Source organism: Panthera onca, chromosome C1 (assembly GCF_046562875.1).
Source record: "Panthera onca isolate mPanOnc1 chromosome C1, mPanOnc1 haplotype 2, whole genome shotgun sequence".
Classification (NCBI taxonomy): Eukaryota; Metazoa; Chordata; class Mammalia; order Carnivora; family Felidae; genus Panthera; species Panthera onca.
Window position 1 is genome coordinate 11460987 of NC_138346.1, and position 16736 is coordinate 11477722.

Here is a 16736-nt window from a genome sequence, read left to right on the forward strand (position 1 = left end):
CCCAGATTGCAGAATTTCCTTCTTTCGAAGGGCAAATAGTCATGTGTGTGTATATACCACATTGTCTTTATTCACGTCTTGGCTATTGAGAATAGCACTGTAACAAACATGGGAGTGCTCGTAGCTCTTCTAGACCCTGATTTCGATGCTTCTGGATAAATACTCGCAAGTGGGAGCTTCTGGATTGTAGGGTAGTTCTCTTTTTAACTTGTTGAGGAACCTCCGCACTATTTTGTATTCCCACCAGCAGTGTACCAGTGTTCCAGTTTCTGCACTTTGATTTTGGTTTCTTAGCAGCATCATTTAATAATACGTGATTGTATCTAATTTTGACTAAGTTAGTTTGCACTCCCCATTTCCCCTACCCGCTTGAATAATCACGGCACATCGATTTCTTTTTGAAACAACTCATCGAATAGTCTCAGAGCAGTTGTAAAGGCGAAGCTGTTCTATAAAACCACATATGAATATAATAAATGTTAAATGACACAGTGGTTTAAACATAGGAAATATTTTATCTAGATTAATGAAAAAAGAAAGAAAATGAGCTGAAGAGGTGATGAGTGTTGCCTAAAGGATTAGGTAGGTATAGCTCCTCCTTTCCTATGTGGCAATGTGTTTCATTTTAGTTAGGAAGTTGATCAGTGATAAAGCAAGCAGCTGAAATAGTTTCCTTGACCTAACATTATCAGCTGTGTAATCTTGGATGTGCTCTTTGGCCTTAGACTTTTTTAGAGGCGTGTGGAACATCATGAAGTGAATCAATATATGCATTATGTAGTTCCAGAAGAAGAGAACACAAAGAGAGAGAAAAAAAACATGTAAAGATATAATGGCCAAAAAGTTCCCAAATTTGATGAAAAACATTACTTTACATATCCAAGAAACCATAAATATTAATTTAAAATGTTAATTTACACGTTCAAGGAGCTCACCCATGAACTCCATGTAACGTGTTTAGGTTTAAGCCTACCAGTTTGTTATTGTTTACTATTTGTCCCACCTGTTCATTTGTCTTTATTCGTTTTTTGAAGTCAATTGAGCTTTCGTATTAATTCCATTTTATTTCCTGTATTGGTTTTTCTTGGCTAAGTCTTTATGTCTTTAGTGGGATTAGGGTTCTTAACTCATCAGTTTTCCTTAAATTAATGCTGTACCACTTCTTGTCTAAATACTTTAGAGCAACATAATTCCATTTACTCCCTGTCCCTTGTACTGTTTCACAGATTGTACTTCAGTAACTGTTATAAACCCTACAATACGTTATTATTCCATTTGCTATAAACTGAAAGTTATCTTTTAAAAATGAAGACAGGAAAAAAATAATCTCTTATGTGTGCTCATAGATTTACCTTTCTCAATACTTTTCATTTCTTTCTATATCCAAGTTTCCACCTGCTCTTGATTCCCTTCAGCCTGAAAACTTCTTTTAACATTTCTTGTAGTACAAACCTCCTGGTGACAATTTCTCTCAAATTTTATGCATTTAAAAATGAAGTTTACTGTCATTTCTAAGTACAGTTCTACTGATCAGAATTCTTAGTTGATAGTGTTTTGTTATATTTTGTTTTGTTTTTCCGTTCAGCATGTTCAAGATTTATCCTTCCATTGTCTTTCAGCTTGCATTAAGGAGTTAGTTGTCATTCTCATTGCTGTTCCCCTAAATGTGATGGTAATTTTGCTCTAGGATGCTTCTAAGATTTTCTGTTTTTATTTGGTTTTCAGAAGTTTGACTATACTTCTGTTTTCTTAATGGGATAGCATGATTTTTGGCTTACCCTGTTACTTTCTTATTGTTATTTCAGTCTTTTCTGACCTTCAACATCCTAACGAGATCTCTGTCTTGCCCCACTTTTGTTCTAGAAAATATTTGGAATTGTTTTGTGTTGTTTTGTTGTTTGTTTGTTTTGTCTTCGAAATCTAACTCTTGATTAGGAAAAAGAACTCAAGCCAAACTTGAATCCGTTTGGTTTAACGCTCAATGGCTATATGTAGGAAAATAGAGAACCTGAAAGTTAGCAACAATATTTTTTCAGAGTTATTTGTACTGTCCCCGGCCACAGCTTCTACACAATGAAAAGATAAAAGTATTATTCTTGAATGTTTCAGAACAGATTGGTTCACAGCCATCTGCATTTCTACTGCATACCATGAAGCAAGTCAATATTGTTCTACTAAAGAAACAAATAAGAAAATTTGAAGGAGAAAAAAGCTAGATTAACTGTCAGAATATGAGATGGTTTCGGAAAAAAACACAACCCAAATGTTTTGGTGTATTGATAAATTCTCAGAATGATTTATTATAGACATACAGAAGTAGAGGGGTAAGTCACACGAATAGTAAAATGCTGCGATTCTGGGAGCCCGTGACGATGGAACTCATACACTGACCATCAGGGTTTTCCCAGACGGTATGTTCAGAGCATTCTACATAAAACTCAGTGATCATCTAATTTGTCCATTCAGTCAGGTGACTGTTAAGTTTAGTGAAGAATTATTTTAGACATAATTAACTTTGGCTACATTATTTAGATTATCTAATTACTGAGCAGCGCTCAACAGGTAGTATCTTAATGTCAGGATACACACTCACCATGGGGAAAAGAAGAGAACTTAACTTCATAGATCTGTCAAATTTGGTGCTGAATGAAATTATCACACACATGTCCACCTTCAGAATACTGATTGAATATCATTTTCTCTGTAGGTGAATCCAATCACTCTAACTCCATTTACATCTTATTACTTCTCCAGCTTCTAAGAAAATTTTCAAATAAATTCGGCAAGTGTTGGAGACATGAATCTCTAGTACAAAGGGTTAGTGTTCAGATTTGGAAGGAATTCTAAGATAATTGACCAGCCATGGTTTCAACCATCATGTGATACAAGAAGTTCATAAAAAATAATTTGATTTTTCTACAAAAAGATATTTACTACCTATATCTTTTTCATGATAAAAACTGATAAATTTAATTAAATATTAGTCAAAGTGGTCCTCTGGTAACAGTTAAATATTCCCTGTTGGAGTATAAGCTCTGTGAGGATAGAATCAAGTTTGTTCATTGTATACCTTGGTGTTTGACCCTAGTTCTTGCTTCATAATAAGCATTTGGTTAGCACTTCTTGAAAAAAAAAAAGTGAATACAATAATACAATATTAAAAAAAAAATTGGGCTATTGATTTTTTTTTAATTTAACCATTCTATTTTTTATAGGCACAAAGTAATGTGCTTTTAAAGTTCATTGATTTATTTTTGAGAAAGATCATGAGGGAGGGAGGGGCAAAAAGAGGGAGAGAGAGAATCCCAAGCAGGCTCCATGCTGTCAGCACAGAACCCAATGTGGGGCTTGATCTCATGAAATGTGAGATCAGGACCTGAGCCGAAATCAGGAGTCAGATTCTTAACCGACTGAGCCATCCCAGCACACCAATGTATTTTTTTTTAATGCTTTAGAAAACGTTGCTATTACTTTCCTTTAAGTTATAAGGTAAATTGATAAGTGTCAATCCTGTATTTTCACAATATGTGGAACATAAATGATCAAATAAAATTTCAAAGTGGTACTATCTTATAAAATTATAGACTATCTCAGAGGTTCATCTGTATTTAGTGCTAAATGCCTCACGGATGAACGTGATACAATTCTCTTTCCAAGAACTTACCAGCCCTGGCCAGTGGTTGCTTTAGGCCTACATAGAAATAATCCAGTAGGAGCTTTGAAATAAGATTTTAATCAGGGGGTGCCTGGGTGGCTCAGTTGGTCAAGTGTCTGACTTTGGCTCAGGTCATGATCTCACCATTCGTGGTTTTGAGCCCCCTATTGGGCTCTGTGCTGACAGCTCAGAGCCTGGAGCCTGCTTCAGATTCTGTGTCTCCCTCTCTCTCTGCCCCTCTCCTGCTCATGCTCTGTCTCTCAAAAATAAATAATGTTTAAAAATTTTTAAAAACAAAAGATTTTAGTCAGTATTTCGGGTTTAGACTGAAAAAAATCTTAGGATTCAATGCCACAGTCAGCCTGATGTCAGTATTACGTCTCCATCTGAATCCACCACATGTAAAGGTCTTATCCCAAACCAAGTAATCACTGATAAGCTGTTGAAGCATCTGTAAATATTAAATCAAGATTCCAACCTGGAATAATTTGCATACTAAAAGGGAAGCTGCCATTTGACTTAATCTAGGTTTCAAAAGCATCTGTCTCCTGTAACATTTCTTTCCAAAGGGAACAATTGTTAGCTGAGCAAGAAAATCCCGAAATTATAAAGCCTATTTGGACCACCCGTTATATTCACTTTGTGGGATCTAGGATTATTTATGGGCTTTGCTATGCTTAATTGGTAAGTTTTTGCACTGAAATAATACATTTTCATTGAATCACATAATTTTTAAATGCTTGGATTGTTTTTTGCTGTGTGGATTTGGGGAGGGGATGTGAAAATTGTTAAAACTTTCCATTTGTTTTCATATTTTTAAATAGATTCAGGTTATAAATGTCTTAGCTAAATTAGGTGGAACAATTCTAATGCATACATGTCAGTCTTGCCTGGCTAACATTAAAAACCCAATAAATTATTTAAAATGAACTAATGCCAGATTGAATCAACTGTGAAAGAAAAGAATTTGTGAGTTTTCCAGAGAAAAATTCCCCTATTAGACTCTGAAACCGCTAACGTAGACAGTCAATGATCCAGTGAACAATCTCCAAATAAATAAAAACTCATCAAAGGGGCTTGTGATTTACTCATTGATACATCTAAGTTAAAAAGTGACTGATAAACCATAGCCACATCCAGTGATGTTCAGTGCTCCCTCGTTGCAGAACATTTGGAATATTTGGTTCAATTTTAGAAAAGGTTCATTCATTTTAAATTCTTAAAATACATCACATTGCATGGAATGTGAAAATACAACACTTCACTATTTCATTTACCCTTCACTCCTTTTTCTCTGCTAGAAGAGCTTTTAGCAAGAAACTGTCAACAGAAGCCTGGGCTTCCTGAGGGGAGCCAAGTCTTGGGAACAACACGATTCCTTGCTCTGTATTTAAAAGCCCACATATGTATGCTTTCAAAGCTCTTTCCATTTGTACAATGTTAGATTTCAGATTGCTGTTAACCTCAGTGTGGAACGCTATGCCCTGGTATTTGGAATCAACACCTTCGTTGCCTTGGTGATCCAGACTGTCATGACTATAGCTGTGGTTGACAACCAGGGACTGGGGCTTCCGGTCAGCATACAGGTAAGTGCATGATTCTGTGCTCTCACTGACACAGAGGCATACTTTGGAAACTATACACACACACACACACACACACACACACATTTATATTATTATACATAGTAATCAGACTTTCTGAGATATAATTTTCATACAATAAATTGACACATAAATAAATGTATATACAGTTCTGTTAATTTAGGCAAAAACACAGCTGTGTAGCCACCACCACATGGAAATAAAGAAGAGTGCCTTCACCGAGAAAATGCCATGTCCCTCTGCAGTCAGTCGCCTCTCTCCACAGCACCCCCAGAAACCCACTCATCACTTTTCTATCCCTATAGGTTTGTCATTTCAGAAAGTCATATAAATGGGGCACCTGGGTGGCTCAGTCAGTTGAGTGTCTGACTCTCGATTTCAGCCCAGGTCATGATCTCATGGTTCGTGAGATCGAGCCCCACATCGGGCTCTGTGCTGACAGCATGGAGCCTGCTTAGGATTCTCTCTCACCCTCTCTCTCTGCCCTTCCCCTGCTCGCTTGCTCTCATTCTCTCTCTCTCTCAAAATAAATAAGTATTTTTTTAAGTCATAAATGGAATCATAGTGTCTATAGCCTTTTGTTTCTGGCTTTTTTCATTTAGCATAGTGTCTTCAATGGAATAATTTTGTATTGAGAGATATAAACATGATGAGGTTAAGATATATTCTAGTTCTTTTTTATTTTTTTTAATTGTAGAGATATAGAGCACGTGCTCACACAAGCAGAAGAGAGGGGCAGACGGGGGGAGAGAGAGAGAGAGAGAGAGAGAGAGAGAGAGAATCTCAAGCAGGCTTCACACTGAGCATAGAGCCCGACATGTGACTCAATCCCACGACCCTAGGATCATGATCTGAGCCAAAATCAAGAGTCGGACACCCAACCGTTTGAGCCATCCAGGCACCCCAGTGCATTCTATTTCTTAAGAAAATTTTTTATTAAACAGGTGACCTTTTCATTAAGTAGGTGCTAGAGTGAAAGAATGACCTAAAATAGAGCCATGAAGTCATTCCACTTTAAGTGGTTCTCATTACCCACAGCTAAAGGTTTTTCTTGCTCTGGCTAAAGTTCAATCTTATTAAAGCTTAGTTCACAAATTTCGTAAGCCTACTCAGTCTTACAGACAAAATGGTTGATCTTACATGTCTCTACATATCCAATGCAAATGTTTAGAATATTGAAATGTCTTCTTTAAAAAGAAAAAGAGAAAAAGAAGTCATTTCAAGAAACACAATTGACACCGGGACATTTAAGAAGTTTATTTTAGGGGAGCCTGGGTGGCTCAGTCGGTTAAGCGTCCGACTTCAGCTCAGGTCATGATCTCGCGGTCCGTGAGTTCGAGCCCCGCGTCGGGCTCTGTGCTGACAGCTCAGAGCCTGGAGCCTGTTTCAGATTCTGTGTCGCCCTCTCTCTCTCTGACCTTCCCCCCGTTCATGCTCTGTCTCTCTCTCTGTCTCAAAAATAAATAAACTTAAAAAAAATTTTTTTTAAAAAGAGGTTTATTTTAATCTCACACTAGTTCAATAGAAAGAAAGACATCTTCATTGAATAAATACAACACTAAGATTGATTCAGACTCAATTCTTTTTGAGAACATAAAACAAGCAATTGTTAGTTTCTAACATAAAATTTAAATTCCTGGTTTATTACCCAGCTTGAAATTTGCTGTCCAGCTTTTTAGAAATTACTGGGTACGTGATGTGATCGAGAGAGCGCAAGCTTGAAAACAACCAAGAGTGGATTTGAACCTTGATGTTCCTTAGTGATTTCTTAAGAACTTTTTATTTGGGAAAATTTCAAATGCATTTTAAAAATGGAGAGAATAGCGTCATGATGTCTCAGGCACCCGTCACCCAAACTTAGCAATTATCGTTTTATGGCCAATCTTGTTTTCTCTGCACCTGCCACCCAGTTCTCCACCCTTACCCTGGAGATGTAGTTTTGTTTTAATGTCTCAGGTTTCTGTTCAGTAACATGGAAAATATAAAACCTACTTTATGAGATCTTAGCTTAGACGCCCACCTGTAAAATACACCATTCCTGGCCGGTAGGGTACTCAATACATGGTTGCGTTTCTCTCTTTTCTTAATAGAAAAAAAGAATAATTATTCACCTTAGTCAACACTGTTAGGATGCGCTTATTGTTTCTAAGGCCTTCTTCATACATCACACCTCCAGATATTTCCTTCATTTTTCTACAAATCCATTGTGTCTTAATCTGAAATTAATGAATTCCTAGAACAGAAGGAGGCAAAACAGAACTTGAGAAGAAAATTGCCCGTCAATCTGCCTGTCCTCCTCTCTGCCACTATTTTGTGTAATCTGATTTAAACGACTGCTTTGTGGGAAAATCAATACATTTTGACCTTTCTGAGGAGTTCTCGCAAACATCAAGAGCTGGGGGTGAAAATTAAATTTGGCAGTAAAATTCAAGCTCCACCTTTGTTTCCCCTGATAATTCAAGATGTCCAAATGGTTTTATCTTCGCAACAAAGGGGAATCTGGATTCGGGGCACTCCTATAAAATCTTTCATTATATTTCTATCTATCTTCTTTTGTAGCCTCTGCCAATACCCTCAATGCTAGCACAATTTTCATAGAGGTTCTTTCATGTAAGTTACTTAATGTAAAACTCAACTCCTGAGTAAAGGACTAGTTTACCTGGATTGCCAGAGCCGGGTAAGCAAAAAATATTTAGTCCAAAGGCATAACAGAAGACAAATCCTATTTCTATAAAATTTTCCCCAGACAAAAGAAGTCTCATTGCAGATCCCTGGTTTTGAAAAGCAACCTTCTTAAAAATTGATTTTGAGTAGGAATCTGATTGAATATGCTTGAATTAAGCTTTGGAGAGCCAAGAATATACAGGTATATTGATTAATAACTCCCAAATCTCAATCCTAAATGCCTATTTGTCATTGATTATGCACTTACGATAGCCCATGAGCTTCCTACTATAATTTCAAGTGCCATTTTAAAAGATTGGAATCTAAAAAGTAGAAAATACAACCTAAGTCAGCATTTTCATATGACTTAGAGATTCAGCAGAGAGAAGTCTGTGTTGAGACATCCTGAACTAAGTCCCCCATTTTCGCATTATTTCTCAACCTGTTATCACAGAATAAGCTTTTTATAACTTTCTCAATTTAAAAGGACCATAGAGATCTTGAAAAGAGGTTCCACGTACATCTTTGAATATTACTAAAAGGCTAAGGGGAAAAGGCCCATGAGAAAAGTTAAAAGCATCTTTTTACCTCATCTAGAAAAAGCTAAGGAGTAATTGAGCTAGTTGTGTAAGAAGTGGTAACTTTAAAGCGTGTCTTTACTAAAGACCTAAGATAATACTGCGGTATACTGATGATATAAAATAACTTTCTGGGGAAGTTTCGTTTTTTAAAAAAAATAAGTGAAATCCATTAAGTCTAAAGTTATGAGGGACTTTTGCAGGGAATGGGTGAGTAACACACAACTCCAAAAAGGCTGATTTTTTAAAAAGTACTCTTTTTGTCAGGTGAAAGTGGTGATAACACCTCACAAGTTTCACGCCAAGACACCCATTTCCAGGTTGGTTACCCGTTACTATAGCCCTCCATCCCTCCCATCCCCAGACCCCGCTCCTCCCCTCCAAGTTGCAGAGATACCCCTTGGAATGGGCAACACATTGGTAAGAAGAAATTTCATGTTGATTGTGGGAGATGCCATTCATTCAACTCCCATTCATGAATCTCATTACCCTCCTTCTCCCTGGATAGTCTTGAGGCTTAAGCTATGAAGAGCAACGCTTGATGTCATAAGGGAGGAAAAATACTGTTTCTTCCTACCCTACTTGGTTGTCAGCTGGGTCTCTGTAACAAAGATTAACAAAAGTACGCAACTGTGTTTGATTATAAGTTTTATGTAACGCAGGAGCCTTCATGAGGAAGTGAAAACACAAAGAAATAGTTAAGCTGGAGTGTTTTTATGCTAGATTTGATAAAGAGTAGAGAGTTGGGGAAAAAAAATACGATAGGACAAGAAGGTTACGAGCTAAGAATAGTAAGCTGGGGAAGCTTCACACAGCCTGTTCATTCAGATTTCTTTCCGTGTCCTTTTATCTTTGGAGATAAGGATGTTCCTTTCCTCCGAATATAGACACTAGGGTCTTATGACCTGCTCCAGGGGACGGTCAGAAAGTCCTTCCTGCACCTGCTATATCTCAAATTCCTTCAGTTAAAAAATATTCACTATGCCAAAGTGCCATATTTGAGGGTAAATTGTCCTGAACCCTATCACCAGCAAGTGGGGGGGAAGTACACATGAAAAAGAAAAGGGAAAGGGCATTGATGTAAAGTGATCCCTCAATGTCATAAAAACCACAGCTGCCGCCCTGCTCTGTCTCCCCTGTCCTCACTGAGAAATGCAAAATGATCCTCGCCAGCTCTCTTGGCAGGAAGCCACTGCACTCAGCCACTCTGGGACCAGATGGACCCTGATTACGCACTCCATTAGATTATCTGGCTAGGATAACTGGTACTTTCGTCTGCCTTAAATTAAATAAAAATTAGAATCATGAAAATGGATTTTTAGTTTTAGCCCCAAAGGGCTTAATAAGGGAAGTGGCACTCTAAACAGAAAGATTATCTCACAAAAAGGAGAACGGCGATGCTATTATTTTAAGTGCATGAAATGGGGATTCGTTCAGGTATTGGGCAGCCTCCCATACATCAAACCTGAAATTTTTCAGATGTGTTGAAATCATGGAATATTTGCCGGTCTCGATAGCTCAGATGAGCGTGTTCAGTGCAGACTCATTACCTCAAACATGTGAGATACGTGTTCCGTCGGACTTAGGTTTCGCTACTTTGTAAACTATTTTGGAATCTTAACCCAAAGAATAGCTGAAGGTGAAGCCAGATTTTCATTATCAAACAAAATACATGGATTTTCAATGAGTTTGGGTCCTGACCTTCAGACATTGTCTTGCTTTCCTACTCTTCTGTTCTAGTGAAAATGATCTGAATGCAGGTACCTTAGAGGAATTGGGGTTAAGGGATTGCATTTGAAGAAGGAGAAGAAGGGTGGCTGTCCAGGTTGTTTAAGTTTAAAGTTTAAACAAATGTGAAAATATTAAATTAAGAAAGACTTTCATTAAAAGCTACGTACTTTTAAAGATATTAAAATAAGAAAGGCCTCGTTCCACTAAAGCCATCGACTCGTTATCGGAAAAACACATGACGCCATAGAACACCTAAAACTCCTGGATATAAATTGAAGATTTTTTAATAAATGGCTGAATTGGTAAGAAATAAGAAAACGCCCCGGAGGTCAAAGCAGGAACAGGAAACCAGATAGATAAGGGCACACCGGGTCTGTCATGTGCTCCAGCATATGCTGGACTGATTCTCCCAGTGACCTGGAATGTTGGTTTTAGTGGCGACCCCAAATCTACACTGTCAGTGAGTGATGAAATAGAACATGAAATTACGGCGGGGGTGGGGGGGATCTCCAGCAAAGAAGATGAACCGGGGTGATGCCAGAGGAATTTATTTTAGAGATTTGCTTCAAAAGCCAGCACTTACATAATTCCAGGGCCCAATTTCTACATGCTAAACATTATTTTTCAAGCTGAGTATTTAGTTTAAAGTGCCCCTGGTTGGTAATGGCCCCAGGCACTTATACGTGTCCAAATAAATGCTGTCTGGAAGACTATCCTTCCATGCAGAAATCAAAAAACCTGCCGCAGATATAAAAGTCCAAAATCATGCATAGATATAAAGTACCATGAGCAAGCCAACTGAAGTAATAAAGAATCAGACCGACAGAGATTTGAGACAGAGGAATTAGCATCAGAATGTAAAGTAAGATGTTTAACACGTCGGTACACAGAGGAAAATGATAACATAAGAATGGAACAAGATACATCATGAATATCTGGGAAAAATAGAACTAATCAGAATTAGGAACTTAAACATGTTAAGGGCAACGTAGACACATACATAGGAAAAATTACTGAATGGGAAGAAATCACCAAGAATGCAGCACAGAGAGTGAGAGAAGTGGAGAAATTATTCATACGCATGGGGATTAAAATGAGAAAGTTCAACAAATACCTATTTCGAGTTCTTTGATGAGATAATAGAGGTAATAGAGGGGCACATGGGTGGCTCAGTGGGTTAAGCATCCGACTTCGGCTCAGGTCCTGATCTCAAAGGTTTGTGGATTCAAGCCCCGAAGTGGGCTCTGTGCTGACAGCTGAGAGCCTGGAGCCTGGAACCTGCTTCAGATTCTGTGTCTCCCTCTCTCTCTGCCCCTCCCCCTGCTCATGCTCTCTCTCTCTCTGTCTCTCTCTCTCACTCTCTGTCTCTCTCTCTCAAAAATAAATAAACATTAAAAAAAATTCTAAGGTAGCAGAGAGGCAGATAAATATACACTGAGAATTTTCCACTAGTAATCAAAAGCGTGTATTCTTAGAATTAAGAAGCCCCCAAAAATCTCAAAAAGAGTAAGTAAAAGAAAATTCATATCTAAACACACTGGGTTAAATGCAGAAAATCAAAGAAAAAGAAATCTTAAAAATAGAGAAACAGAACATCAGCTATAGAGAAATTATAATAGACAACGGACTTTTCAGTAGCTCACGCGGAAGTCAGAAAATCAATGACTTCAAGTGTCGGAGACAAAAACTGCCAGCCTGGAATTATAGACAAAGAGAAACCACATTTTAGAAAAGAGAGCAAGGAGGGCGCCTGGGTGGCTCAGTCGGTTGAGTGTCTGACTTTGGCTCAGGTCATGATCTCACGGTTCGTGGGTTCGAGCCCCGCAACGGGCTCTGTGCGGACAGCTCAGAGCCCGGAACCTGCTTTGGATTCTGTGTCTCCCTCTCTCTCTCTGCCCCTCCCCCACTCGCTCTCTGTCTCCGTCTCAAAAATAAATAAACATTAGAAAAAAATTGAAAAAACAAATAAATAAATAAATAGGAGAGCAAGGAGCATCTGGGTGGCTCAGTCAGTTAAGCGTTTGGATTCTTGGTTTTGGCTCAGGTCGTGATCTCACGGTTCATGAGACCCAGCCCCACGTCAGGCTGTGTACTGACAGCACAGAACCTGCTTGGGATTCTCTCCCTCTGTCTCTCTGTCTCTCTGTCTCTCTCTCTCACCCTCCCCCACTCACTGAGCTCTCCTTCTGTCTCTCCCTCAAACTAAATAAACATTAAAAGATAAATAAATAAAACTGAGGGCATGTTAAAAAATAATAAATAAATAAATAGAAACGAGAGCACAGTGAAGACATTTGCAAACAAACGGAAATGGGATGAGTGTGTTATCACCAACAAACCTTTACAAAAGCAATTTCTCAAAGATGCACCTGAGGAAGAAAGAAAATTATCCCAAGAGGAAGGTATTTCCCAAAAGAAGGAATGTGAAAGAAAGAAAGAAAGAAAGAAAGAAGCAAAGAAACAAAGAAAGAAATAAAGAAGCAAAGAAAGAAGAAAGAAAGAGAAGAAAGAAAGAAGAAAGAAAGAAGCAAAGAAAGAAGAATGAAAGAAGAAAGAAAGAAAGAAAGAAAAGAAGAAAGAAAGAAAGAAAGAAAGAAAAGCAAAGAAGAAGAAAGAAAGAAAGAAAGAAAGAGAAAGAAAGAAAAGAAAGAAGAAAGAAAGAAAGAAAGAAAGAAAGAAAGAAAGAAAGGTGTGAGTAAATCAAAACACGAAGCATTTAAAAGTTACATTTTACATCTTGAGGAGTTTCTTTAAAAGATGTCCAAAGTACTCAACAACAGTGATATCTGTCAGCAGAAGGATGTTCAGAACGAAAGATTTTGTACTGTTGCAGAGGAGGGCAGGAATTACCGATGGGCCACTGCCGGGGGCAACACCAAGCGGGGAGCAGGGTGTAAGTCCCTCTGGTGGGGAGGTGGGTTTCATCACCTGCATTGTTCAAATTGCCGCAGCGTGACGATAACGACACGCAACAGACTTTTAATCGGTTTTGCTACAGTTTTGAAGTTCTCTGCAGACAGTTCTCCCCCTTACTGCCTGTACCTGAAGCATACAACAGCCACCAGCGTCAGCTTAACACATCATTGCTTTGTTTATTTAAGAGCTGCTATTTCAAGTGTAACTAGGAAAGAATCAGACGTTGATTATGCAATTATTATACAGGAGAGAGAAATAAAGCATAGCACATGGAAAAATGTTCACACGAAAGAGTTCGAGAAAGGAGGGGAAAATTGAAGAGCGTGAGAAATAGGGAAAATAGGGCGGTAAAAAATACAAATAGGTTAATTATCGCTAAATAATAAATTAACTCATGGGTTGAACTGCCAACACACAGGAAACAGGAGAAGCAGAAGAACTCATTAAGTGACGTCCAGGGATGTCACCCATAAAACACCAGAGTCTGGGAAAGGACAGGTTTCCAACAAATAAAATGAAGACTGATCATGTCTTGAGAAATTCAGCAATCAATCACGATGTGTGGATCTTCTTTGAAATCTGATTCATACCCAGAAACTAAAACTATTCTGAGACAAGCAGGGAAATTTGAGCCCTGACTAGACAATACTAAAGAATTGTTAGGGTCCGCCGTTGAGTGTTCGACCCTTGATTTCGGCTCAGGTTATGATTCCTGAATTTAAAATTTTAAATGAAAAAAAGAAAATGAGAATAAAAAAAAAAAAAAAGAAAACAATTATTTTTTTTAATTGTTAATTTTTTAAGTGTGATAATGATTTGTGGTTATGCTTTTGTGCATCTTTATTTTTATTTTTTTAATGTTTATTTTTGAGAGAGAGAGAGAGAGAGCGCGGGAGTGTGAGTGGGGGAGGGGCAGAGAAGCAGGCCCTAGGGTCTGAGCTGTCAGCACAGAGCCCGACGCGGGGCTCCAACTCCCGAGCTGTGAGATCATGACCTGAGCCAAAGTCAGACGCTTAACCGACTAAGCCACCAAGGTGCCCCCGTGCATCCCTATTTTTAAAGATACAAACTAAGGGGCCCCTGGGTGACTCAGTCAGTTAAGCGGCCGAGTCTTGATTTTGGCTCAGATCACGATCTCATCTCATCCCATGAGATGGAACCCTGGGGCTCGGCTCTGACATTGCTGAGCCTGCTTGGGATCCTCTCTCTCTGTCCTTCCCCAGCTTGCAAGCGTGCCCTCTCTTGCTCTCTCTCAAAATAAATAAACATTTTTTAAAAAGATATAAACTGAAATATTCATTACATGATATGATACTAGATTCAAATTAATCTGTGAGACGAAAAGGTAAGTGGTTGGGGCACTATGGAAGCAAGACTGGCTATGAGCTGATAATTGATGAAACCAGATCACGGATTTATGGGCATTTGTATACTATTCTGTCCACTTTTGTGAATGTTTATAATTTTCCAAAAATAAAAGTTAAATGATTCCAAGCTAGACAGACCAGGAAAAAAAAAACAAAAACAAAACAAAAAAACGAATAAATAAAGACAATAAAAATATTTTCAGGTTAGATTCTTACAACTATGGTCTATTTACAGAAAACACATCTAAAATGGAAAGACATCTAAAGTTTGGAGTGGGGAGGGAAAATTCATATGATGCAAACAAAAATTTTAAGAGTTAATATAGTTAAATTTTTTAAAAGACAAAGCATAATTAAGTCGTCTTGATCTATATATCTAAGGAGAGTCGTTAAAAATGACCAAAAGTCGGGGCACCTGAGTGACTCAGTCGGTTGAGCATCCGACTTCAGCTCAGTTTATGATCCCACGGTTTGTGAGTTTAAGCCCGTCATCAGGCTCTCTGCTGTCAGCACAGAGCCCACTTGGGATCCTCTGTCCCCCGCCTCTCTCTCTGCCCCTTTCTTGCTGGTTCTCTAAATAAATAAATAAATAATTTTTTAAAAAATGATTCAAGGTTAATGTATTATTCATTAGTAATATATCTGGGTTCTAAAATTCTACATATCTATTAATATCATTTCAATATTTTGGATAGGAACACTGTCAAGCATGTTACGGTCTAAGAAAAAAATGAACTCCCAATTTCATATACTAAATGTGAATAGAAAAAAAGGAAGAAAAACGAGAAGGAAGTCTATATAGAGTCTATATAGATGGAGAACTTCAGAACTACGGAAACAGTTGACATTGATTGAATTCTACTATGTGGGTACTTTTCTGTGCACCCTACATGTAATAACTCATCTAATCCTCGCAACAAATGTGTAAATATGGGTATTATTGTAATTTTACAATTTGGAAAACTGAGGCAGAGAGAAGATCCATGATCTGTTTAAAATCTCACAGCTAGTAGTAAAGCATCATTACCTACCTGTAGTGTTGAACATCCATTTTTATATCATTCATGATTTCTCTCTTTTTTTTTTTTTTTTGTCTTCTTTCAGTTTTTAATCTATGGGAGTTATTTCTCTGTTATTGCTGGAATTTTCCTCATGAGAAGCATTTACATAATCTATTCAGCCAAATGCAGACAGGGAAGATGTAATTCTACTACTGACCAGAAACCACATGATCCAGAGGACTCCATTTCTGATATGAACACAGTGACGCAGTTTTAGCCTGGTCTCTCCTATCATGGACTCAGAAGACGGACTGTTCGGAAAATATATGGCGCTAAACTACATGGCATTTTAATTTTTTGTCCTAGATTAAGACACCGTAAAAGACAGAATTATCATCAACACTACATCAAAACCTCAGCTACGGGCTGATGAGCAGGGTACAACCAAAAACTGGAGTTGACCAAGTTGAAACCAGCCATCTTAATGGCCTCGGTGAGCAACTGGGACCCTAAATACTATTTGAATACTTTGAAGTCCATCCCAAAACAACATGGAAATCAGACAAGTGGGACCATCCAAAAACAGAAACATGAAATATCCCAGAGTTAATGATATATATTAGCATTCTGTGCCCAACCTCATAAAAGTGTGATTTGTTTTGATCTAGGTAATAAAGAAGTTTCTAGCACAGGTCTGATGCATATTAAATGATCAATACGTGATAACCGGGACTCCTGGGTGACTTGGTCAGTTAAGCATCAGACTCTTGATTTCGGCTCAGGTCATGATCTCAGGGTCATGATATCGAGCCTCGCATCAGACTCCCCACTGACGGCACGAGGTCTGCTTAGGATGCTCTCTCTCCCTCTCTCTCTCTCTCTCTCTCTCTCTGCCCCTCCCCCACTCACCTGGGAGCACATGCTCTCTCTCTCAAAAAAAATAAAATATGCGATAACCATATTGTATTCATATTGTATACTACCAAAAACATTAGAATGGGGAAAATAATTTAATTCCCCCAAAATGAGGCCAAAAAATTAAGGGAAAATTTTTCCTTAAACTTTACCATGACCCTGCATGAAAAGACTGAATGTTGTAATGATTTCAGTTCTTCTCAAACTAATTTATGAGTTTGTTGCAATTTGTGACGGTCTTATGTGTCCACTTGACTGGGCCAAGTTTCTCATTGATTCTAATAAGCACTAAAGGAGGTATTGCT

The 16736-nt window shown here is 38.1% G+C and overlaps 1 protein-coding gene across 2 annotated transcripts in view; it reads left to right on the plus strand.

Moving 5' to 3' along the window:
- The window catches only part of LOC132672199 (thiamine transporter 2-like), a 41235-nt gene extending 25028 nt beyond the window's left edge, over positions 1 to 16207 (plus strand). For both annotated transcript variants that reach the window (XM_060623986.3, XM_060623987.3), the window contains 2 exons: positions 5100 to 5241; positions 15620 to 16207. In XM_060623986.3, the coding sequence (XP_060479969.1) occupies positions 5100 to 5241; positions 15620 to 15793 (316 nt within the window). In that variant the 3' untranslated portion in view covers positions 15794 to 16207. The remainder of the gene's footprint in view (positions 1 to 5099; positions 5242 to 15619) is intronic.
- The last annotated feature ends 529 nt before the right edge of the window (positions 16208 to 16736 follow it).